At 40.2% G+C, this 23558-nt stretch overlaps 1 protein-coding gene across 3 annotated transcripts; it reads right to left on the reverse strand.

Annotated features, from left to right (window-relative positions):
- Window positions 1-606: 606 nt before the first annotated feature.
- Window positions 607-22804, reverse strand: SMAD5 (SMAD family member 5). 3 transcript variants are annotated; one of them, XM_082291752.1, is made up of 8 exons: window positions 22668-22717; window positions 20313-20340; window positions 12529-13059; window positions 11043-11294; window positions 9749-9868; window positions 8902-9123; window positions 6327-6583; window positions 607-5425 (listed from the first exon to the last, which is right to left on the reverse strand). In XM_082291752.1, the coding sequence occupies exons 3-8, from the start codon at window positions 12929-12931 to the stop codon at window positions 5282-5284; spliced, it is 1398 nt and encodes a 465-aa protein (XP_082147878.1). In that variant the 5' UTR covers window positions 12932-13059; window positions 20313-20340; window positions 22668-22717; the 3' UTR covers window positions 607-5281. The 3 variants fall into 3 exon arrangements, with proteins under 3 accessions (XP_082147878.1, XP_082147877.1, XP_082147876.1); XM_082291751.1 differs by lacking the exon at window positions 20313-20340 and having other exon boundaries at window positions 22668-22804; XM_082291750.1 differs by lacking the exon at window positions 20313-20340 and having other exon boundaries at window positions 12529-13142; window positions 22668-22796.
- Between the last annotated feature and the right edge of the window lie 754 nt (window positions 22805-23558).

The raw sequence follows: 23558 nt of genomic DNA on the forward strand, positions 1-23558 counted from the left end.
ACAAGGGTAAAGTTTTCTTCCCTTCAATCTTTAAAAATAAGTTCACTGAACTTCTAAATTTACATTTTGTTGCAGGAGCACTGAGTTACAAGAGATATCTGAGCAGCCTTCAATTCATTGAAAGGCTGTTGGTCAGCAGTTCAAAGCTCGACACATTCAGACATGATGAATTGTTTCAAAATGTTATGGTTGGCCACAATGGTAAAAAAAAACCCCAACCACTCCCAACAGTAATCAGATTGCTACAGTCTTATAGATAAACAATTCTTCATACTACCAATTGAAGTATTTCTGTACTATCAAAATGATACCATTTTGGCTGGCTGCATTCTGCAAGAAAAAAGAACTCTTTAAAAGAATGAAATAATTTAAGTCTCTGCTTCTGAGAGCACAGCAGCTTCTATGTCACCAAAAAGCCACAGAAAAGTATTTTTAGAATGAGAGAATCACCTTTGCACGAGGAGGAATATGGACATGGAGAGGCATCAGCAGCAAGTTACATGTGACAAATTAACCCTCGTAAACAAATACTTGAGACACAGAGTTACAGAAGGAAATCAGAAGAATCTGTGTGGTTTTTGTTTTGTTTATTGAAATATGAGCAGCAGTATGCAAAAAATATCTTTTAAAACATAACATAGCAAAACCTAGTAATTTTAAAATTAACAAAATAAAAAGATATTTAGAGTTAAATGAAAAAACGTCATTGCTAGAACTGTGTTTCCTACAATGTAAACAAAAGCATAAAGGTTATGCTTGCAACAAACACAGAAGCAGGTTTATGGAGCAGCACAAGAAAGCAACATTATGTTGTAATCTGATCGTTTGGTCTATTGATTTGAATTCAGAATGGGAAACCTTCCTCAACAGAAACTTCACAACTACAGAAGAAAGTTAGTCACATGTTTGTCATTTGAAGCAAAACATTTAGAAAATGTTTTGCTTTCATTTTTGGTTTTTGTTTGTTTGCTTTTCCAGAAACCATCACTAGCAACACTTTGAGCAAGTAAAACAATATCCTGAAAAAGTTATTATTTCAGACTAGTGAAGAAGCCTGACACATTTTAATTTCCTCCAGAGTTATACTGCAAGAATCCCAAGTTAATCTAACACCCAAGAATTGACAACTTTCATATTTTAATACTGTGGGGGGGAAAAAAATCATTGCTTCCAAGCAAAACCAAAAAGAATCCCAGTATTTTAAACAGTTCTATCCTGAATCGTAACACCTGGGCTGTTTCATCATTCTTTTGCCTGTTGGGCTGTTCTGTCAGATTTGTCTCTCATCGGTCAGTCGTACTGGAAGGTTTTATTTTGGTCCTGTAGAATCTATAACCCACTGTCAACCCTTCATGGACATGCAGTTCATGCCTAATGCAGTTAAATGAGTGTGATACACAAGGCACTGACTGACTGCCAGCAAGACCCAGGTGTCTAAGGAGCAACAGCCAAGCTGCTGTCTTCCCTCAGTCACCATAAAAGCAATCCCAAGAAAGGCTCAAGTACAAGCCTGCTCCAGGCTCTCTGCTGGTATTGCCAAAGCTGTCAGTCAGTGCTGGGGTTGGTGCAAAGCAGAAAGATGCCCAGAAAGAAGGAAATACACTACAAAAGCCAAAACAGTTTTTTACTGAAAGTAACATTCAGTCTAAGCTGGGCTACACTGGAAAGGCCCCATCTGCCACTACCACACCACTGGCTGAGTTCATTTCTCCATCCCTCTGTCTAGACCAAGAAGTGAATTCTGCACAATGTGCTGTACCAGGAACAGCACTCCCTGCTCTCACTACACTTTACACATCGTTGGCATCTAACAACTTCCCATCCAATCCATCCGTGTGCCCATATCTGAATTTTGTATCAGCAGCACAGATGAACAAAACAGGGTCAGGAACACCATGAACCAGTAGCACACAAAATCTGCTACGCAAAAAGCTCCCAAAACGCCCTACTATGAAAGAACAGAGAAGTAGAACGCAGACAAATCTTACTGGGTTCACTCCTGCAAGCCTGCCCTGCCAAAACCAGCAGCCACAAGGATATCCCAGCACTGCATCTATTACAGTTCCAGAATATGCACACAAGCAGAAAAATGCCAGAGCACTTCAGTACTTAATGACAGCATCAGAAGTGGGTTAACTGGATATTATTGCAGAAATTATGGTTCAGTGCACGGGTAGCCAATCTAACCACAATACCAGCACTAAGCACCAGCTCTGGCTCACAACAGCCACTTCAGCACCCATTCTTGAGTCATTCAGTTGGCCATATATAAGCATACAAGTGAACAGAGATGAAGCCAGGTGAAAAACATTTTGGATAAAGTAAAATCTTGTACCTACAACTGCAATCTTTCCTTAATTCAATGTGCCATGTCATTTATTACATAAGCAAGTCAAGAAATATAACATTCTGTAGTGTCAAATATACATATTCAGCAACTTGACAAAAGTCAGGCCCCAAGAAGAAAATAGAAGCTGGATCCTGTGGCCAACTGACTTGGCATCTTATTCAATCAAAAGAACTGTCTGTGGGTTGCAGCTCCAAAGAATGAAAGGGAAGAACCCAAAGCTAAGTGGCAAATAATGTTACTCCCCTTCTCCTGAAGATGCAATCATCTGTTTTCAAACATACTTGAGACACTGTTTAAAAAAAACAAAACAAAACACAAAAAAACAGAACAGTAATACAGAAAGTCCTGTACATTAAGGTTCTGCAGAAGTGTTACAGTTTATTCCTTTAAGGCAATTCATAAAAAACATTTTAATGACACGTAAACAATTTTAATCCTTTAAGATAATTTGTTACTTAGGTACCATATGATGCACAATTTCCACATTTGAGGAGAAACTGTCATTCAACAGAAGACACAAGAACTTGTTTAAAAAAAACATTGTTTCAGGACTGCAGTAATTAACTGCAACAGATCTTTTAATAAGTATTTGCATATTAGAGTTTTCAGCCTCTTCCCCAAACACTGAACCCTTTTCTGAAGAGGTGTTCAGGAAAGAGAAAAATCAAGGTGAGAAGTTAAAAAATATAATAGGGTCTGTCTGCATGCAAAATTTTGTATATAATTAATTTCTAACTATCTTAAAATGTTTCTTTCAGCCTCTTTTTTATTATATAAAGGGGGGAAATACGTGTATGTCATGTAATTGATTTTACTGTTTAGTACAGTGTTTAAATTCTCTACCAAAGTTTGCCAAATGCAAATGGCATGAAGTTCAACAAAGCCAAGTGCAAGGTCCTACACCTGGGTCACAGCAATCCCAGACACCCCCTACACAACCGAGGTTGGGCAGAGAATTGACTGAGAGCAGCCCTGCAGAGAAAGACGTGGGGGTAGATGGCTGATAGAAAGCTCACCATGAGCTGGCACTGAGCACTCACAGCCCAGAAAGCTGATGGAATCCTGGGCTGCATCCAAAGGGCAGCAGGGCGAGAGAAGGGATTGTCCCCCTCTGCTCTGCTCTGGTGAGACCCCACCTGCAGTGCTGAGCACAGTTCTGGGGCCCTCAATGTAGGAAATGGAAGTGCTGGAGCAAGTCCAGAGGTCACAATGCTGGTAAGAGGACTGGAGCACCTTCCCTGTGAAGAGAGGCTAAGAAAGTTGGGGCTGTTCATCCTGGAGAAAGAAGGTTGAGTGGGGACCTCATAAGAACCTTCCAGTATCTGAAAGGGCTACAGGGAAGCTGGAGAGGGACTCTTTGTCTGGAACTCTAGTGACAGGACATGGACTAACAGGTCCAAATTGAAAGAGGGCAAATTTAGCTGAGCTATACAGAAGAAATTCTTTACTGTGAGGCTGGTAAGGCACTGGCACAGGTTGCCCAGAGAGGCTGTAGATGCCCCAACCCTGGTAGTGTTCAAAGCCAGGCTGGAGAAGGCCTTGAGTAACCTGGTCTGGTGGAAGGTGTCCCTGCCCATGGAAGGGGGGTTGAGACTGGGAGGTCTTCAAGGTCCCTTCCAACCCTTAACATTCTGTGATTCTTTACATGTGAGATAGAAATTCCATCATCATATTAACATAGTCCTTCAATCCCATAAAGATGCCGACCACAGTTACAAGTCTTCTGACTGAATCCTGCCATCAGGGACAGGATCAAGAGCACTGTTTCATGCAGGCTACAAAGAAGTGATTACTTTTGGTCATTACCAACAGGTCTGTATTAAATTACATGATCTGGAAGTAAAAGCTTCTGCATTCAGTTACTCATTTGCTAAGCCACTCACAGTCTTCAAAGAGACTCAAACTCATACTTGAAAGTGAATTAAATACAGTGTAATCACTAATACTGCATAGCGTCTACTGAGAGACTAAAAAGGCCTACGACAGATCAATTCCAGACAGGTAAAATAAAAAGCTAGAACACCAAAAAGAAAACAAAAAACTTATTCCTTCCAAAAAGTAGTAAGCACTGCCATTTACAAATAGTAGTGTTTATGTTAAAATAGAGAAAGGTACCTAAAAAGAAATAGCCTTGGCAACCAAATCCAAATGGCATGAGTGTAAATCAAAGCAAAACAAGAACCACTACTCCAGAAACGTGCAGGATGTTTACCCTGGATCAATTACTATTTTAAATGGTGGTTAAAAGAGATATTACAAAACCAAAGTGGGAAAAGGCTAAGAACTGCTATTCTGCATTAATATACAATGTGTTTATGATAGCATTTTCCAATAGAAAATACAAGTGTTTTTACACCACTCCAATATTTGTAAAAAGTATTTTTCATGTGTACACTTAAAAAAAAAATCACATTGTTCAATCTGAGGCAAATGAGCCACAATAAAGTCTAATTTTGCTTATGACAGATGTCAACCTTAAGATGTTAAAACACTATGCTAAAAATACAGCTTGCAAGCTGTAACTGCACATGTTCAAACAATTTCATAAACATTAAAAAAAAATCCCAAATTACGATATGTATTTATTTTCTGAAGTCAGTCTTCATTAATTCTTGTCCCTACAGGACAAAAAGGTTTTCCAGTTAAGACATTTGTCTGTTTAAGTTCTAGAGGAAGAAGGGAAAGTGTTCTGAAATTTTCAATAGACTATTTTTTTTCCTTAGGGCTCAACTGTCACTTAAGCATCACAAGAACAATTTGAAATGTAAAACTGATTAGCTATACACAATTGAATTGGTCACAAAGGGATCTAAAAAAAAAAAAAGTTAAATCATAAGATCCATTCTCCATATAGCTCACAGTATCCACTGGAAGTTTCTCTAGAATTAGAATAAGTTCACTAAAAATAAGGCTGAAGATGGAATTTCAGCACTATGAAACAGATGAGATGGGATTAAGAGGAGAACCCATTTGTGTAAGTACTTTATCCAGCCACTGGAGGGGCCCATGAAGATGAATTTCTATCCAGCACGGGGTGCTTGTGACATCCTGTCGGTGATATTCAGCTCCCCAGCCCTAGAAAATGAACAAAATGGTATCAGTCAATTTGAGGAGATGCTTGTCTTTTAAAATAGCTGCTAACAAGAAGCTGGAAATCATGATCTCAAGATACTTAGCTGAAGGTAATTCACAGTCTAGTAACACTGATCTAAAGGAACGAACCTGAGGCTGGGAAGGAGCAGGAGGGAAGCTGCACCTGGAAGCCTGAATTAAGTCTCGCATGCCACAGCCTCCTGTGGAGTTCACTGCTGACTCAAGGATGACTCCTGGCCACGGCCACATCTCTTCTGTTTCAACCTCCTGCTCCCTCTCCTCTGCACTCTCAAACCGAGCATTATTTGTCATAACTGACAAAACCAACATCTTTTGGATAAGATGCAAAAACACCTGGAAAGCCCAAGTTTAGACTCCACACTAAAACTGAGACAGACAACATCTTGATTAAACAATGCTCAGAAAACACTGCTGTGAGAATAACAGCACAGCTTGACTTCATAAACTCAAATCATGTCTTTTTTCCATAACCAGGGTTTTTTTTAAACTAATAATCAATTTGAAGAAGTTAAAAAATTTCTTCAATAATTATGCTGTTTTCTAATCACATTCCTTTAGTGGATTTGTTATTCACTTTGCTACTTCAAATTTAGAGCATGAACTCAAATCTCCTTTAACAAAATTACAGCAACCACAACGAATAAATTCCTGTCCTGAATACTGAAGTAACTGAATACACAGCCAACATTCAATACAGCAATCTGTGCTTTTCCTTTCTTGCACTGATTTCCCTCTCCCCCAGTTAATCACTTTAAATATACTTATCACTGAAAAGAATCACATGAGGCCAGAACAGCGCTAATGGAATTACTGCTAAATACCCAAACCCACAATGAACTTTAATATCCTCAGAATAATTTACCTTTACAAAACTCATTCGAATGGTGCACATTTTGGTGAGCTCATACACTGCTTCAAATCCATGGTTGACAGACTGAGCTAAAAGCTGAGCAAACTCCTGATTGTTAAAAATTTTCAGACTGCATCCACTGGGAATCTTGCATACAGTTGTTGGATGAAAGCCATGGTGGTAGTTGCAGTTTCTGCTCTGTACAAATATGCTGCTATCACTTAAACACTCAGCATAGACTTCTCCACCAACATAGTAGAGATGAACTCCTTGAAAACAAAGATAAAAACATTTCAAATTATTTTGTTGTCTCTGATTTCAAGTCAGTTGTCATAAATTCTATTTTTATAGAAAAAAGAAAAGAGTAAATTTCTGCATGAGGAGGTTTTCAGAAAAGCTTTTGCTCGCACTATAACACACTTCCAACAGAGCAGGCTCATGATACACCAGCCACTAGATGTCCTTCTCTGATCAATTAAAGAATAGAAAGAAAAAATTACTGCCACATTTCAACTGCTATTTCAAGCTTTTTCCTATAGAATTTATGTGGATTTCAAAACTCCAATTTTATACACCTGGCAGCTTCTGCCTATGCCAAGTACAACAGAAATAGGTGTGTCCTGGGAGAAGGGTCAGTGATGGACACAAATGAGAAACTATATCCATAGTCTGCTCTGATTTTCAGTGCATTTTACCAAGCCAAAGGACAACTAAGTCCAATTAGTTGCTCAACTTAATTACGATCAGGCTTTACAAACCGTAACATCAACAAAGTCCCTAGATTTAGCACATCTGTGTGTGTACAGCTATGCACACATTTTAAACTCCATACAACATTATTACTAACTAAAAATTAACATATAGAAGCTGCCCATCCCCTTTAGCACCCAAACACAGGTTCTCACTGCTCCTTCATCGAAACATCTGCCTTCCTTCCCCCATCCCAATTTTACATAGTTGGGATATAGCTCAGTTTAAGTCTTCCCTGCAACACCCTGAGAATCCACTATGGACTATCCCATGGTGTGCCAGAGGAGGCTGCAGCAAGTCAACAGATGCAAGTTAATCTTTCAGACAGCAGCAACTGTTGTGAACATTGCTAGACCCACTTGGGACTAAGGTAGGATGGAGGCTACAGAGGAACCATTGGCTTCAACAACTACAAGCAGCTGTCAGAGAATCTGGGGTGGGCAAGAATGCATTTTCACAACACAGCCCTATTTATTTAAAAAGACAGTGACCACCACTTGCCAGCTACAGTAAAAAACCTCAGCAAATAGGATTGGGTAGTTCTAAGGAGGCAAAACCTCAAGACCTTTCGAACATAAGCCATAAATAAACAGTACTTTATCCCTAAGCAATCTTACTTGTTGTCAGAACAGTTACCATACAGTTACCATAAAGCAAAGCTTAAGTTCAATAATTACTATTAGGATGCAAACATTTTAAAGTTCATTACTATTCTACAACGTGATGATGGTTCTGGTTACACTTCTGACCTTAGGCAGATGCACAAGATTTCTCTGCCAATACCATCAAAAGGGGTGAGCCAAAACAAAAGAACCTGACAAACCACCCACACCCCACAAATTACTTGTTCCCCTTTATAACATGATTTTATTAATAAATTTTTTTGGACAACTGCATTGCAGAGCTAATGTTTCCAACAGATACGAACAGAACTTCTGGTCTCCAGATTATCTGCAAAATTTTGTCATATTTATAGTAGTTTCTAATTAAAATAATGTTATGTGACAGGGTGGATTTTCATCAATCAGAAGACCAACTTCACCAAATGCTCTTAGGTAGTAAAAAGGCCTCTAAATATGTGCAAGAGAAACAGGGTTCTCTTCTCAGGACTGAGTTAATCACAAAAAAAAAAGATATTCAGAAAAAGCGTTCTACAACTTAAGATAATCCAGGCACATTCCATCAAAGAAGAAAACTGTGCATCTCTATGTGCTATCAGCCAAAACAGTAAAGGAAAACTAGAAGATCTTGCAAAACCTGCTGTCTCCAGGAATCCCTCCCACACACATCCACGCCCCATGGATTCACTCCGACAAATGAGCCCTTGCAATTTTGCATTAGCACTTCAAAGTCCTGCTGCCAACTCACCAAGATATTTGAACATACTGTAGACAGCAGGTAATACCTTACAACAACAAAACAAACAAAAAAAATCTTTGACATACTGTAAAGATGCATGAAGAATTTGATTTAAGAAATAGATACAATGTAGAGTATCATGGCATATCCTGCAATGTTTCTTGGTGCTGAAACACAGAATTCTACACATTATTCACCCTAACAAGCAAGCCCCAGTGACAATCTAGTTTGGTAAGGAAGGGGTAATACTTAGTCTTTTTAATTAGTGACAAAGAAAAATGTATGCAATTCCTGACTACTTAGAATCAAACTATGCCTAAGTAAGTTGTTTTCTGATACTGGAGAGGTGGATAATGTATCACATCTCAGATTACCTCTAGCATTCTCATCTGAGAATAATCACTGCTGCAGTACAGAGAAGCTGAAATAAAACCAAGGACTTGGTTTCTCACTCATGAGTAAGACAACTCAGTTTTACCTTTGCCAATGTGCCGTCGAGTGTTCTCGATCGTTGAGTTGCGATTAACGTTGGAGAGCAAACCTAAGCAGAACCTGTTTTTGTTATTGGAGGGATCTGTAAACCCATCTACTAAGACACTTGTGGAAGATGCATGGAAAGCCTCCCCAACACGATTATTTAATTCATAATACACAATGGAACACCAGTGTTTGGGTTCTTCATAGGCAACGGGCTGAACATCTGAAAAGCAAATGGAAGTAATAGTTTACATAAGTGTTAAAATATTAAATCTAAAACTGTCAAGCAGACCTTCCAAAACACCATCAGCTAAGTAAAATCTTAGTAAACAGTTATGATGGGCAAGAAGTGTCCTGATTATAATCTTAATTATTTTGACCTTCATGGATTTTAGCTTACCTGTTGATTTTATGATTATTTTCCAATTTTAAGCCTGCTATTAAACAAAAACAACCTTACACACACACATAAGACTACTGTGATAGCCAGTAAAATGCACCTCTTCTGTCCACTTTTAAAAGATCCGTTATAACTGGTACTTTGGGACTCAATTTTCAGAGCCTTTGTGCAAATATTATTCCAGCAACAGACAAAGGTAGCAGAAAAGAAATTAAAAAGTCCAACTCACTGTAAGCCACACTATGCACCTGAGGCTTTAAATGCAAAAGATGAAAATTAAAATAAGCAAGGCAAGTTTTATTTCTCCATTTTGTCTCTTACAGCCCCAGTTTGAACTGCTTCCACCTATCAGCAAGATTTACTGGCCCATTTGAAGTTATTCATTCAGTTTGGTCATGAGTTGCAAGAAGCCAAACTATGTCATTCTACACCAGACCACACAACTTACCTCTGGTAGATATATTTGGCATGATTTGAGGGATCATTGTATTGCTTGTGTCCATAGACTGTGAATTATCCTGCCCCATTTGCTCATCAGGGGGCATATATGCAGGAGGTGGAGTATCAGCTACAAACATGAAAAAGTAAGAATAAACCTCAACAATTTAGAGTATGTAATTTATACATTCTACAGCTGTAAACCCACAAAAACATTCCCCAACCAGAGATGCTAAAAAAATTGGACTCATTTTCAAAGAAATCTGAACACAGCCAGCTGTCTTCACAGTAAACTCCTTCAACAGCTGAACTTTTACCTATGGGACCAATAACAAGATTGGAAACTTGAAAAAAATATGAGATGCACTTCTTTTCTTTCTGCCTTTTTTTCTTTAATACCTGCACTCCTGCATTTGGGCAAGATGACTCTGCTTCCCTCTTTTTGCCACACGAACATAAGCTTTCTTGCCTACCCTCTTCTCCATGTTCAAAAATAAAGCAGTAGAAGAAATAACTATTTGCTTAGTATAACAAAGGCTTAGAACAGTTATTTTTTTTTCTGCTTCTGCAGGCTGAGTTCATTACAAAGAGTGGATCTGTTTTCTTCCATCAGCACAGCACTCAGTGTGTCAACACCCCACTATGCCCCACAAATGCATATACTCCAGAGATCCCAGCACTTGGCCCACAGGGATACCCACTGACTGGGACACTTCCTGGGGAACTGAGCAACCAGAAAGAACAAAGATTAGGCCACTGAGCTAGTGGAAAAATAAAATCTTTAATCTGTTAAATTCTTGGCTTTATAAACCACTCCAATAATCAGACAGAATCAGTAAGACTTCTTTCCTTTGTCTGCATCAATTGTTTTTTCTGTCTTTTCCAACTCAGTTAAACAGAATCAGTTTAATCTGATCTGTTCCCTACAAAAATGTTACTTTTTTCCAGTTAAAAACCGTATTTTAATTGTTTTTATTCAGTGAAAGACATCAATAAACTTCCTGTTCAGCAGCCTGCCTTTGCTTTCTTTTCATTGCTAAATATTCTTCTAAATATGGATTAGTTATTCTATAGTGAAGCCATGCAAAATAACTCACCAGTATTACATCCATGACAAAAAACATTTGGAAAAATAAAACTGTAACAATTAACTCTGACCAGTGACAAAACTAGGAAGAAAATCCCATACAATACAAATGAAAAAGCCATTTATTGCAAATATAATGAATTCCTGAGATCATAGGTCACAACAACATGTGACATCTCAATTATTTTTATTAAACTGATGTTCAGGCTGTGCTCACCTGGTAGCTGAAAGGGACTTGATGGCCCAGAGCTGGCTGGGGAGCTTGGGTAAGTGCTGCTGGCTGGAGAAGGGGGGTAGGGGCTGTTTGGAGAGATGGAGAAGGGAGTGCTGTTGGGCTGCTGGAAGGAGTCGGGAAATGTCGCGTTGTGTGGCATGTGGGGCTCGTTGTGGCTGAGGTTCCTGAACTGAACTAGCAGACTGTGCTGGGGGTTGAATTCACTATGTCTAGGCACTAACACTGGAGGTAGAACTGCAAAAAACAAACAAAAGCCAGATACATTTAGGTTAAAAACTGAGATACAAGGTAAGAGATACAAATAATGCGTTATTCTGCTCATCATGATAATTTCAACAGTAGCTGGGGTAGGAAAAGGAGCAGGGGATGAATCTGGCATGCCTTTACTCCATCCTCTCTCCTTTATTTTTTTACATCATGCATGATGGAAGACTCAAACTTTACCCTTGCAAAAATCACAAAAACACACACATTTCAGGCAACTCAAAGATCACCTTTTTTAAAAAATAATAAACCAAACCAGTCTGGCACATACTGAAATACTGACGCAGAAGTGTAAAACTCACTGCCTGCATACGTTAGCAAATCAGAGAAAACAGAAATACAGTCCCCATTACTACAGTCAAACTATACAGTTACAGATTGTCCTTTCCACTGAAGACAAACAAAATCTGTATTGCCATATAAAGCTATAGCTAAGCTGGAGTTTTAACTTCAGGACTGGTGGAGTCTGGAATTCCAGTGCTGCAGCAGTGCACTTGAGCACTACAGCTGGCTGCCGCAGAGTTACAACCACTTTGGCGAGCAAGGGAAGCAACTTCTCACCACTGTCCGGAGCAACACTCTTCATCTCTTCCACCCAATCCCAACCCTCCTCAATTTTTCCCACGGCAGCACACTTTACCAGCAGGCTCATTACCTGACACACATTTGACACATACCTTGCTCTAACTGATCATGTCTCTTGGTTCCATTAATCTCTGCTGTCTCCTAACTGGAAGTCATGTGGGGAACTCTATCATCCTAGAATTTTATTCATTTTATTTTTTCTCCATCTCCTCAATTCATGTCACACATTGATTAAGTAGCAAGCCCCTGAAAGGCAGCCACCAACCTCCTTGCAAGGACTGAGATTTTGAAACAAGTTTCTCAAAGAAACTGAAAGAACACATCACTGCTTTCTGTTTTACGACAAATTAGAACTTTGCTACTAACTTTAAGGGCAGCAGACTTAAGAGGTCTGTGGGAAAAAGGTGATTAATCCCAAAGAAAACAGCTGGTACCAAATGGACAACACACCTCCCCCAAACCCCACCAGTAATGTACACTTTGAACATTCCTCTCCCAAACTGCTCATACACCACTTTTAATTGGTTGTACAGTACCAGAGGAGGAGGAGAATGGAGTGAATAGTAAGTGGTTGCTAAAGATTCTGTTCAGTTTTTAGGACAGTAACTTTCAAACATACCTGGGCTCTCCACCCTCTTGTAGTGGTATGGATTAATGCAGACTTCCTTTTGTTTGGATCCAAAAGGAAATTCACAAATATCCAATGGCTTCAGCTCATGATGGCTTTGTAGATCCGGCCAGCGCCACACGCGACAGTAAATCACATGGGGAAGGCCTTTTCTGTGAGAAACCTGGAGCCGTCCATCTAAAGAGCGGGGAATAGTAACGCACTTGCTGGGCTGTCCTGGACTGCTCAAGGCTTTCTCCAGTTCTTCCATAGCACCTTTTTTCTTTTTCAGCTTTTTTACCAAGGCATCAACAGCTTTTTCTGCCCATTTTTCCTCTTCATCTCCTTGTTTCCAGCCCAACAGACGCTTTACAGCTGGGCTAGTAAAGGAGAACAAACTGGCCATTGACGTCATTTGACACAAGTCTTCAAAAAGTTTGTTGGGTTTTGTCTGTAGGGTTTTTTTTGTTTATTTGGTTTTTTCCAAGTAAGTGTCAGTGTATACCCAAAGCAGTTATTGCAACTGATGAGCTGTATTATTTCCTGGAGGATGACAAAGGAACATAGAGATGGTCAGTGATGAAGTCTTCACATCAAAAATGATGATCGATGCCTCCAATTTAGTTCTAGTAAAAAGGTAATTTAACAAGGAATTAGCAAACAAGCAAAGGCTGTGGTAAAACAAAAAGGCAGATATTAAAAGACTTACTGTTTCAACCCTAGCATTGCACCTGATTTTGTTTCAAAACAAAATCCCAGAAGTACTATGACCTCGCCCCAAAAAAGTGATCAGTCCTCAAAGCTTGCACTACTGATTAATGGGAAAAGGGACCATTAAGGGATGATAGGGACAGCACAGTTCCCGTTAATATTCCTTAAACTGACGACTTTCTCTCAGAAGACAGGCTTGAGGAATATGCTTTAAAACTAATAATATATCCCTGTCATGGTGCTGCATTAGCAGACTAAACTTGCCATGAAGAAACAGGGAAGAGGCAGAGTGGAAACACCAGTTCCAAAGCCAGTACTGCACGGAAATACTCAGCTTCTCAAATGGATCCTTATTTCCAAAAATGAAAAATTCCTAAAGCATCTGCTTTTTCTAGAGCTCTAATTAGTTACCCCATGTTTTCGAGAGTATTAAAAAAAAATTAGGAAGAAACTGCAGATAAAGAAAACAAAGCACAGTTAAAAGAAAAACCCAATACAAAGCACAAACTAAACCTTCTCCAACCACTCAGAAAGATGGTCAACCTTTTTTTAGCTGTAGCTAATTTTATGCTGCACTTCCTTGTATCTTTTAAGAATATCTGAAGTGCTGGATATTTTTAGCCTTGGCAAAAAAAAAAACAACCTGTTTTCTTCTCCCCAGAAAAAAGAAGGGGGGAAAAGACATGGTGGAATAACCACTAGAAATGTGACCTTTACTACAAACTGTCTCAGAAAGGAGAGGAGCAGAACAACTCCCTCATGAATGGTGTTTTACCACTCACCAGCCCTAATGCAAATCCTCCCCCCAGCAATTTAAGGAGTACCGATGACAAGAGGAAATGATGTGCTGTGGCAACGAACTGATAAGAACTTGTAAAATCCCTTGTGAATACTAAATAAGCAAGTATAGACAATGAGCAGCTGGCAAAAAGCAAGAGCAGAGCTAAGAGAAAGGATGTCAATAACAAAAGATGCTTCCTCTCTTGCTACAGAGACTGCCAAACAACATTGTCTCTCCACTTTTGATAAACCACGGTGAATTAGAACACCTACCCTAGCCCAAGACACCAAATCTGCACATAAGAGAAAAAAAAGGGGGGGTGGGGGGGAGGAAGCAAGATGTTAAATATCTCTGTGCTGGTTCTCTTAGATTGCTACCTTTAATCAAGATCTTTTTTTCTCCCATCTTTGATAAACTAAAAGTCATCTGATAAGGCTTTTTAAGTGTCTGGGCACATTTACAGGCTCACTCAGGCACTTGGACAGATACTTTTATGTAACAGAACCGGGTACTAAGTACCATCAACCAAAGCTACAGCAAACATCCCTACGCAAGGCATTTATGTCCTGCATGGAACCATCCTACATTTTCTACTGTGGCGTTAGAGGGTGAGGAAAGCAGGGAACAAACCCAAGGACACTTGGTGTTCCTTTACAGGAAAAAATCCATTCATTTCACACAGTAGCTTAATCCCATTGGTACCTCTTTGATTATTCAGCTTTGTTTCAGTAATATAAAAAAAAAAATCGGAAAAGCAAAACAAACAGTAAAACTGTTTGAAGGTCTTTCTTCCTAGAGCTCTCATAAAAAATATGGAAAAAAAGAAATTAAGAGAATATAAGTCTTCCACTGCTTCAGCCACTCCCTAGAAGGTACTGAGAAAAAACTAAAGAAAAAAACTCAAATAACTACATATCACCTTTTTTTTTTTTTTTTCAGAAATATCACCATGTCTGCACTTTAAGACTAATTTAGTTCCCTAGGAGTATTACACATGAGAACCTTTGCACCTTTCAAAGTAACAGGAAATACATAAAGGGAGATAAACTTGGCCAGGAACTCAGACTGAATTTTTTCTTTTACTGAGGATAAAAGTTTACTGTTTTAAAAAGTAAAAGCTGTTTATAGTTGCAGCTAACTTACTTTCAAGCCTTGCATACATTCAATAGCTGCAAGATCAGCAACTGCTCACACCCCTAGAAAAGGAAATGAACCCACCTAGAATCTCAGACCAGAAGACAATTAAAACGTCCTATTTTTGTTTCTCAGCTGTGCTTTCAAAGAACCTTAAGCAACATCAAGGCAGAAGATGCCCTGGAAATTCCTCTAGTTAAGCTGAGCTCAAAGGAGATCTTCAGAAATGTCCCCTGATCTATCCCATTGCAGGAGCCCCATCCATATTAAGAAACAAAATTTAAAGATCTACAATTCTATGCTATGATCATGTAAAATTTTGTTTTGTTTTTTAGTATTTTGAACATAATGCACCCATACTAGGGAAGATATTTTATTGGTTTTATATAACTTCAACATCATTTACCTGCAAGTATGCTCATGGAATAAACAAACTCACTAAAAGAAAAGGAAGCTGGAACAGTTCTACTAAGAAGATATTTTGCAGTAACTGGTATTTTTAGGGAAAGCATCAAGGGAATTATGATAAATTACTGTCCTATAAACTCTCATTTTAGAACTAATGTGCTTGAAGTAATGGCAACACTAAAAACTTCATATTTGTGTGAGGGCCCATGAACAAAAGCAAAGCCTGGTAAAACAAGTATTTTAGAAGCATCAGAACAGATCTGATCAAAACTGCTTCAACGTCTTCAAAAAAAGTTTCCACGTACATGCTTGTAACTATAACCACTGAAAAATGAGACTGTTGAAGTTTAAAACCTTAATACCATTTACTGTAACTCCATTCTGGCCACCCATGAGGCTTTCAAGACTCTTCAGTAGAAGTGTATTTTAACCGGTTCAAAAAAATCAAGGGCAAGAAAGAAACTACAACAAAATACTAATAGGCTTTGAGAAGTACAAATGACATTGAATTTATCTCATTACATACCTTCCAGAAGTTCATTTTGGAAGGCAAAACACTGAAGGTTTACAGATTTTGCCTTTTCCTAAGAAAACAAGGTAGAATTAAAAAGCTTCATGAATCATGAGCTCGCTTCGTGAGCTATTTAAGACCACAAAGGAGTAGGTTCAGGTATTTATGTAGAAACCAAACATTTCCATGTAGAAACTGTAATTCATGTAGGGTTTTTAGATTTCTGAATGTGTGGCATAAACCACATTTAGAACATTTACTTGCATTTGCTGTAATTTCAACATTTAATTTGCAAAAGGTTTCTAAGTAATCATGACATCTGCCAGGAACAGCTTCCCCAGATCATCTGTACTTACAATCAATTTCTTCTGAGGCTTAAAAGCACAAGTTATGAGCTGTGATTGCAGTACCACAGAGCATCACTGAGCTTTGAATACAAAAACAAATGCTTTAAAGAGTCACATTTTCATTCAGTGGTGCACAAATTACTCGTATTGCTACACCTCTAGACACAGCTGGTAACAACTTTCATGGGAAAAAAAGGCTTACTTAAATTTCCTTAAGAGGCAGAGGGTCTATTATGCATTACCCTCTTTTATTAAATAACTTTTCAGGTGAGTTACAAGAGAAAATCAACTGAAAACCATGCTATTACATTAAAAAAAACCAGTTACAAACATTCTTTAAGGAGTGAGTGTAATGAATTACATGGAGTAGCATGAGGGGGCTTTTAATGGGCAAGTATAAAAGGAAGTAGTCACTGTATCAAAATTAGACTTTGGGGCACGCATTATTTATATTTTTAAAGTTCTTGTTAATGACTACAGCAAATGGAAGGAAACTAGCTGGGTGAACAGGTCCATTGTTTGAATCCCCTCCGTAATACTTCAGCCAGCCAGACAGATATAAACACAGTTGGCCAACAAGAGAACTTACATTTCATTTAAGAAGATGGAAGAAATCTACCACCTTCCATCTGCCATCACAAATACTGAGCAACTTAACTTCCTTTTAGCAGTTCTTGTGAAATTTTCTTAGCCTACTGCCTTAAACTGGCAAGTTCAGTAGGTTCATTTCATGCCATACCAAGGAATCTCCTGGCTAAAAGGCCCTGAGCAAGAGTCACTGCAGAACAGAAAATGTAACATTACATATGGTGTATCCATTTTCATGAGATGCATTTTGTATGTAACGTGTTCTCTCACTGATTCCAAACTAATTTTCCACCTGCAAAATCTAGGTTTGAAGTACCATTAACTCAGCAAACCATCATCCCAAGCAGCAGGGCAATGAATGACGCTTTCACAAGCACAAGAATAAAATGGGTAAAATCATTTTAAAATGAGAAAAGCAATGTCCCTCATCCTTTCCTATTGCCAGTATTAAGCCTGGGTTCAAATGTACAAGGACTACTCTCTTCCCACTAATTTACTTCTTCACAAATTCAGGAAGCCTCCTGTAGCATCATACCCAATCTGAAACAAGAAACTTCACTGCTGATGATTAGAAGCTGTTTTGAGACTCAACTTCATACAATAAACAAAGCACCACTTATAACCAGCAGCACAACTGGGAGTTCATTAGAGCTGCTGCAGATCTGCAGTTAAAGCTGTTCTGCAGTCAGCTCTTGTGCTTAACTTTATTGCCCTTCAGACTCAGAAATGCTCAGGTTTTTTGACTCCATACACACATTAACATACATACTCATACAGAAAGCTCAGAAACTCTACTGCAGTATATTACAGTGTATTATGCTATTTACACAGATCAATACTTTCTTTAAAACAACAACCTCACGCATCAATTTCACCTGGTTTCATTGAAATCCTTCTTTCCTTATAAATTTCCTGACAAGAACTGTGCAGGATTGTGCTTGGGTTTTATTATCATTTTCCCAAGTCTACAGCTTACATTGCAGCTCAGCATTCAGTCCTATGCAATGGCACACTTTAGTCTTTTCTTGAGAATACAGGAGAAATGTTAGCTCCACAATTTCTTCGTACACATCAAGCATAAACAAAATCCTAAGATGACACAGTGGTTAAAAAACTTGTTTAATAAACTTGAAGGGCCTGCATGCTGCAGACCACCGCCACAGCCTCTCCACAGAAAGGATTTTTCTTCAATTACCCTGTGCAACATCTCACACAAAGAATACCACCAATGAAAAAACTTCTTTTGCCCTTTTTCCCTTAAGTAAAGGATGAAAGAGATTTTATAAAGGATATCAAAAAGGAACTTGTGGTATTTTCATCAGAACTGGGCTTGCATTACAAATGTACATCCAGTTGACCAAGTTGGCAAGTGCTTTCAGACTAGCACTAGACTTCTTGCTTCAAACACGCCTTGCAAGGCAATATAATCTAACTGATAATATATGTAAACAAGAACAGAAAAGAACTGTCTGGTATCTTTAAAACTTTTACTAACCGTGACTGTCCTCTGAACAGAAAAACCTACTGACAATTGCAGACAGGGCTTTCTCACACAATACTTTTGCTTTTAATTTCCCATCTGTACACCATCTAACACAGCTTAAAAAAATGCCGAAGCATTTAGCTCTGTCAGCTGAGAAGTATTTAACCAGCACTCTCTTACAAGAAACCTAACAAACTCTGAGGCCAAGCACAAGCAGCAAGTAATACAATGTACATGGAAGATACAGCTCAGATAGCAATGTGACGCTTTTGTTTCTTCTTAAAGTTTTTTCAAAAACTACTGTCAAAAAATAATACCAGTGATAATGATTTATATCACAAAAGAGGTCCAGACAAAGAGATACCTAAGATCTCTAAGAGAGCTCCACTGCACTTCCAAAGCACCCTCACTTCCATCTGATGCCAACAAAAGCCCAGAAAAATTATAATCAAAGAACAGTTTTGAATTTGCTTTGCATCATGGTAAAACTTAAGTTTAAGTGTGATACAGGGGAAGGGAGAGGGAGGGAGAAAACACAAAAACTTGCCATGCCTAAAAAAGTCCTAACTATTTCTTAAAGCATCCACATTTACAACAAAAAAACATCCAATGCTCCCATGGCCTTGGTCTCTGCAGCTGCTCTAATTACTGAGCAATCAGCTCTTGTAGAAATTCTCAAAATTATAAATTCCATCTTAGAACCAAAACCTGTCTCCCTTAAGTGTTTTCTCAGAAGTGTCCATTTTCTCACACTTCTATTTCAGCTAACTGGCACTTTCCAACAGAAGTGCTATGCTGGAAAATGCCACCATCAACAGTAGTCAGCCCTGAAACTGCCTCCTGTTTTTAAGGTTATTTAAGATCTACCCCAACCAAAGCAGATAACTACAATGTAGAATCCATTCCTAATTAAAATTCCAGAGAAAAGCACTGCTGCATTTCACTAAACATGGAAACAAAGGCCTATGCCTCCACTGGTAGGTTGGTGGATGTGGACAAGCAAGTGGGTGATTAGGAATGACCTCAGTACTACACTTGGGAGACAAAAATGGGAAAATAAAGGGCATCTTGTACTTTTCACAAACCCCAAAGTATGCTAAAAAATTAACAAGCTGGACAAAGCCTTCCAGAAATTTAGATGTTCATGTGTGAGACCTTCATTAAAGATTCTAAATACTATGAGTTGGCAACAAAAAGTATAACCTGGAAAACAGGACACTCAAAAAGCTTTAAAGGAAGAAGAAAAATAAAGATGTGTGTGTGTGTATATGCTTCCACTCCAACTGAATTGCATTAAGCCTGTGACAAGTTTACAAAAGCTACAGGATTGGAGGGAACACTGACAATACTAATTCAGCAAGCTTTTTTTTCCCCTTGCACAGAGTGAATGAATGGCAAAGTATTCTAAATTTGTCAGTTTGTGACATCCACTGACCCAGAATTCAGAGACACTACTTCATAGTTGGTGTATCAGTAGCAGGGACTCTGACAAAGATCCTCTGTCAAGGATGACAGCGCTGGCAGGCTCAACCTTGGTGGTAGGTCAGTAGGGATACAGACTTGGCAAGCAGCGTCCTGCACCTTGCCAACCCACGCTGGTCAAGCGCGCTCAAGTGCCAGCCAAACTTTTCTACGTGGTCACAGGAACATGGCTAAAAAGGCTTCCAGAAAGCAGTGCAGGAACTTGCACTGTGACTAATGATAACGGCCAAAGCATTAAATTACTGTTCAACTTGCTTTTAATGAGCTGTTTATTGTTAGCCATGAAGATATCTCAAGCGCACTCAGCTCACACAAGAACAAATCTTCTCATTTTGAGCACGAGCTCCTTACCTGTTTTCTAAAAAAGTCGTGTAAAGACCTTTAAAGAAACATTAACAGATTAAAAGTCATTCCACCAGATCTAACACAGACATTTGAGGAAACTTATACTTTAATTAAAAAAAAACAAACATTAAAATAATCAACAAGACCTTAACTAGAGGGAAAGGAAGACACAGGGACTTGCACAGAATTGCCACAGAAGTATTTCTGCAGGTATGTAATTCAGCCAAGAGCAATAAGAGTTCCTAGCATTTTCTTAAGACATCTATAAAGAAAATACGGCAGTTTTCTGCAATTTAAAGTGTCCTCCAAAGTATTAAAGATCACAACATAATTTGCAAAAAACATTCAAATAAATCCAAAAGGTTCCTTAATTGAGCATGAGCATTCCATCTTGGGAAACAATTTTTTCCAGCTCAAATAATATTCTGTGATCATAAAAACTCTGCACAGTTCACCCACTCCAGGTGCAAGAATAAAAATCTGACTTCCTAACAAGTATGAAATAGTATAGAGTCAACAATTACAGTTCCCTCAAGTTCCATCAGAGGTTAAAACTCCAAAGCCCAAAAAAAAAAAAAAAAAAAACAAAACAACCCCACCCACCACAGCTGTACACAGCAGCACACCCTGTTGTGATCTTTTGTCATCAAGAGGAGAAAGAAATGCTGAGGAAGCCTCTCTTCCTTCTTTTCCATTTCTCAGTCCCATCATGATTGTCCATCTGGGCTTCCACTAGGAAAGTCCTCTTCAGAAAAAGAGAAAATTCCTATCTCAAATGTATGCCCTCCACGTTTGAAAGGAAAAGAAAAAAACAGGTATCCCAGAGAACACATGGTTTGTTGGAGTTTTGTTTTGCAGAAAGAAGTGGCATTAAGCACTTAGCAGCAATTTCAAGGCCAAGTGAACAAAATTTCAATATCAGAGGTAAGAGTAAACCACTATCAAACGGTAGGGATTAAGACATTAAATCCAACACAGACAGGGCACTCTCAAAAGTTACAACACACTAATTGTGAAACATCTTCAATTAAGTTATTTGCTGCTTCTATTAACTTCCACTACCACTAGCTGCCAACTTCATAAAGCATTACAGGTTTTGATGAGGACAGGCACATGACTGCAAGTGTTTGCACCTTCTTCTTTACTCCAGTCAAACTGTGATTCCTCAGAATACCAGGAGGATATTCTGCGCAGAACTTCTGTAACTGACACATGCAATGAACAACGCTCATTTCAGTTTTCAGTATTTTAAAGCCACCCATGGAAGGTTAATTATCTGAAAGTAACAATGGAATGAAAACCAGCAAGAGATTTCATCTAAAACCATCATATACTGACAATCTAATTTCCCATGACAGACAAAACTTTGCTGATCCAAATTTTGACAGTTAATCCTTGGAGGTTTTGTTAAAGCAGCGAGTCCAAGTGATTCACTGCACGGAATTTCTAAATCCTTACCTATTTTACCAAAAGATTCAACAACTATTACTGAACCTATTCAATAATATATTCAACACTACTACTGAATCAGTTCTTCCCTATCTCATTCTCCTGTGAAACACCATTCAATTACCTTAAGGTCACATTAGAAACCCCACAACTGGAACAGAGCACAGATCACTTGATTTCCAGTCTTGTGCTTTTAACCGCAAGAGCGTATTTCCTCTATTAAATTTACAACCCGCAGAAGACAAAAATTTGCTGTCCTAAATCACCGAAGCTGTGCATCTGTTGTCAGGCAGCTGTCAGGGCTGGGCGCACGCGAGAAAGGCCGGGGTGGACAAGTGTGTGTTTGTGAGAGCTGTGTGTGTGTGAGCCCTCACATCGCCTCCCGCCTCTTTACCAGCGGCTGCAAACGTGCGGGTTTGTTGCTCTCCCCTCGCTCGGCCAGGCCTGACTACAGCTAAGAGAGTCCTCGTCTTTAAAAAAAACAAAAATAAAAAAACCAAGCAAACAACAACAACAACAAAAAAACACCCAAAAAAACCCACACCAAAAAAACCCCACCAAAACAAAAAACCCCAAACAACAAAAAATAAGAGACACTCCCTCAAGCCTCTGCTGAGCACTGGGATGTTCGCTCCTGTACCGGCACCACGCGTGTCCGAGCAGCCCCGCGGGCGGCCCCGCGCTCCCCTCTCCCTCCCGGGGCTGCTCCTTCCCCCACAGGCCGCTCCCCGTCCCCTCCCGCCCCGCCAGGACCACCGTGTCACTGCGGGCCCGCTCGAGGCCTCGGCCCCGCTTCCCAAAGGGCCCGTCCCGTCTGCCCCCCCACACCCACCGCCGCCCGGAACCCGACTCGCAGCGCCGCGACCCCGCGGCCCGCAACCTCCCCCGCCCCATCCCACCGCCCCGACCCACCCGGCGCGGAGCAGGCGGCCTCCCCAGGGCGGGTGTCCGTGAGGCGCCGGCTGGGCCGCGGCCGCCGCTGCTGCTGCTGCAGCGAAACTTTGCCGGGGGGAGCGGCGGGACGGGAGCGGCGGCGGCGGGGCCGGCGGGGCCAGCGCCGGGACCCGGATGTGCGCGAGGGGCGGGGCCGCGCGCGCGCCGCGGCGGCGGCGGGAGGAAGCGGGAAAAGGGCCGGGCCGGGCCGGGCTCCGGGTGCCGTGTGGGAATGGGCCCCGCGCTGTGAAAGGGAGCGAAATAAATGCAAATAATAAATCAATAAATAAATGTGCGGGGTTCGGTGTCCAGAAAGTAACGTACCACATAACGGAGGAATGGAAAAGGCCCCGAAGGTCCCGCTGCGTTGGCGGGCACTGCTGGGGCCGAGGGCCGGTGCTCTCCCCCAGTACCGTGTGCTGCTGCCGTACCTAGCGGCTGACACCGGCCCTGCGCATGGGGGCTGTTTTCACAGATCACGGAATCAGTTAAGTTGGATAGACCTGGGAGGTCACCGAGCCCAACCTATGGCCGAACACCACGGTGTCAACCAGACCATGGCACTGAGTGACACGTTCAGTCTTTCCTTGAACACCTCCGGGGCAGCGGCTCCGCCACCTCCCTGGGCAGCCCCTTCCAAAGTCTGAGCACCGTTTCTGTGAAGAAATTCCTCCTGATGCCCAACCTGAACCTGCCCCGGTGCAGCTTAAGACTATGTCCTCTTGTCTTGTCACTTACTGCCCGGGAGCAGAGCCTGACTCCCACCTGGCTACAACCTACTTTCAGGGAGTTGTAGAGAGCGGGATGGTCCCCCCTGAGCTTCCTCATCTCTTATGGGATGGGTGTTATCCACAATGTGTTGGGGCTGTT

Source organism: Coloeus monedula, assembly GCF_965178545.1.
Source record: "Coloeus monedula genome assembly, chromosome: 15".
NCBI lineage: Eukaryota > Metazoa > Chordata > Aves > Passeriformes > Corvidae > Coloeus > Coloeus monedula.

What these genes read in the sequence shown, in the direction of transcription:
- SMAD5 (XM_082291751.1), bottom strand. Translation starts at nt 12,931, where the DNA reads ATGACGTCAATGGCCAGTTTGTTCTCCTTTACTAGCCCAGCTGTAAAG. An exon ending in TCGACGGCACATTGGCAAAG is followed by an intron (nt 6,584 to 8,901) that starts GTAAAACTGAGT and finishes TTTGTTTTCAAG; the next exon opens with GAGTTCATCTCTACTATGTT. An exon ending in TTCGAATGAGTTTTGTAAAG is followed by an intron (nt 5,426 to 6,326) that starts GTAAATTATTCT and finishes TTCATTTTCTAG; the next exon opens with GGCTGGGGAGCTGAATATCA.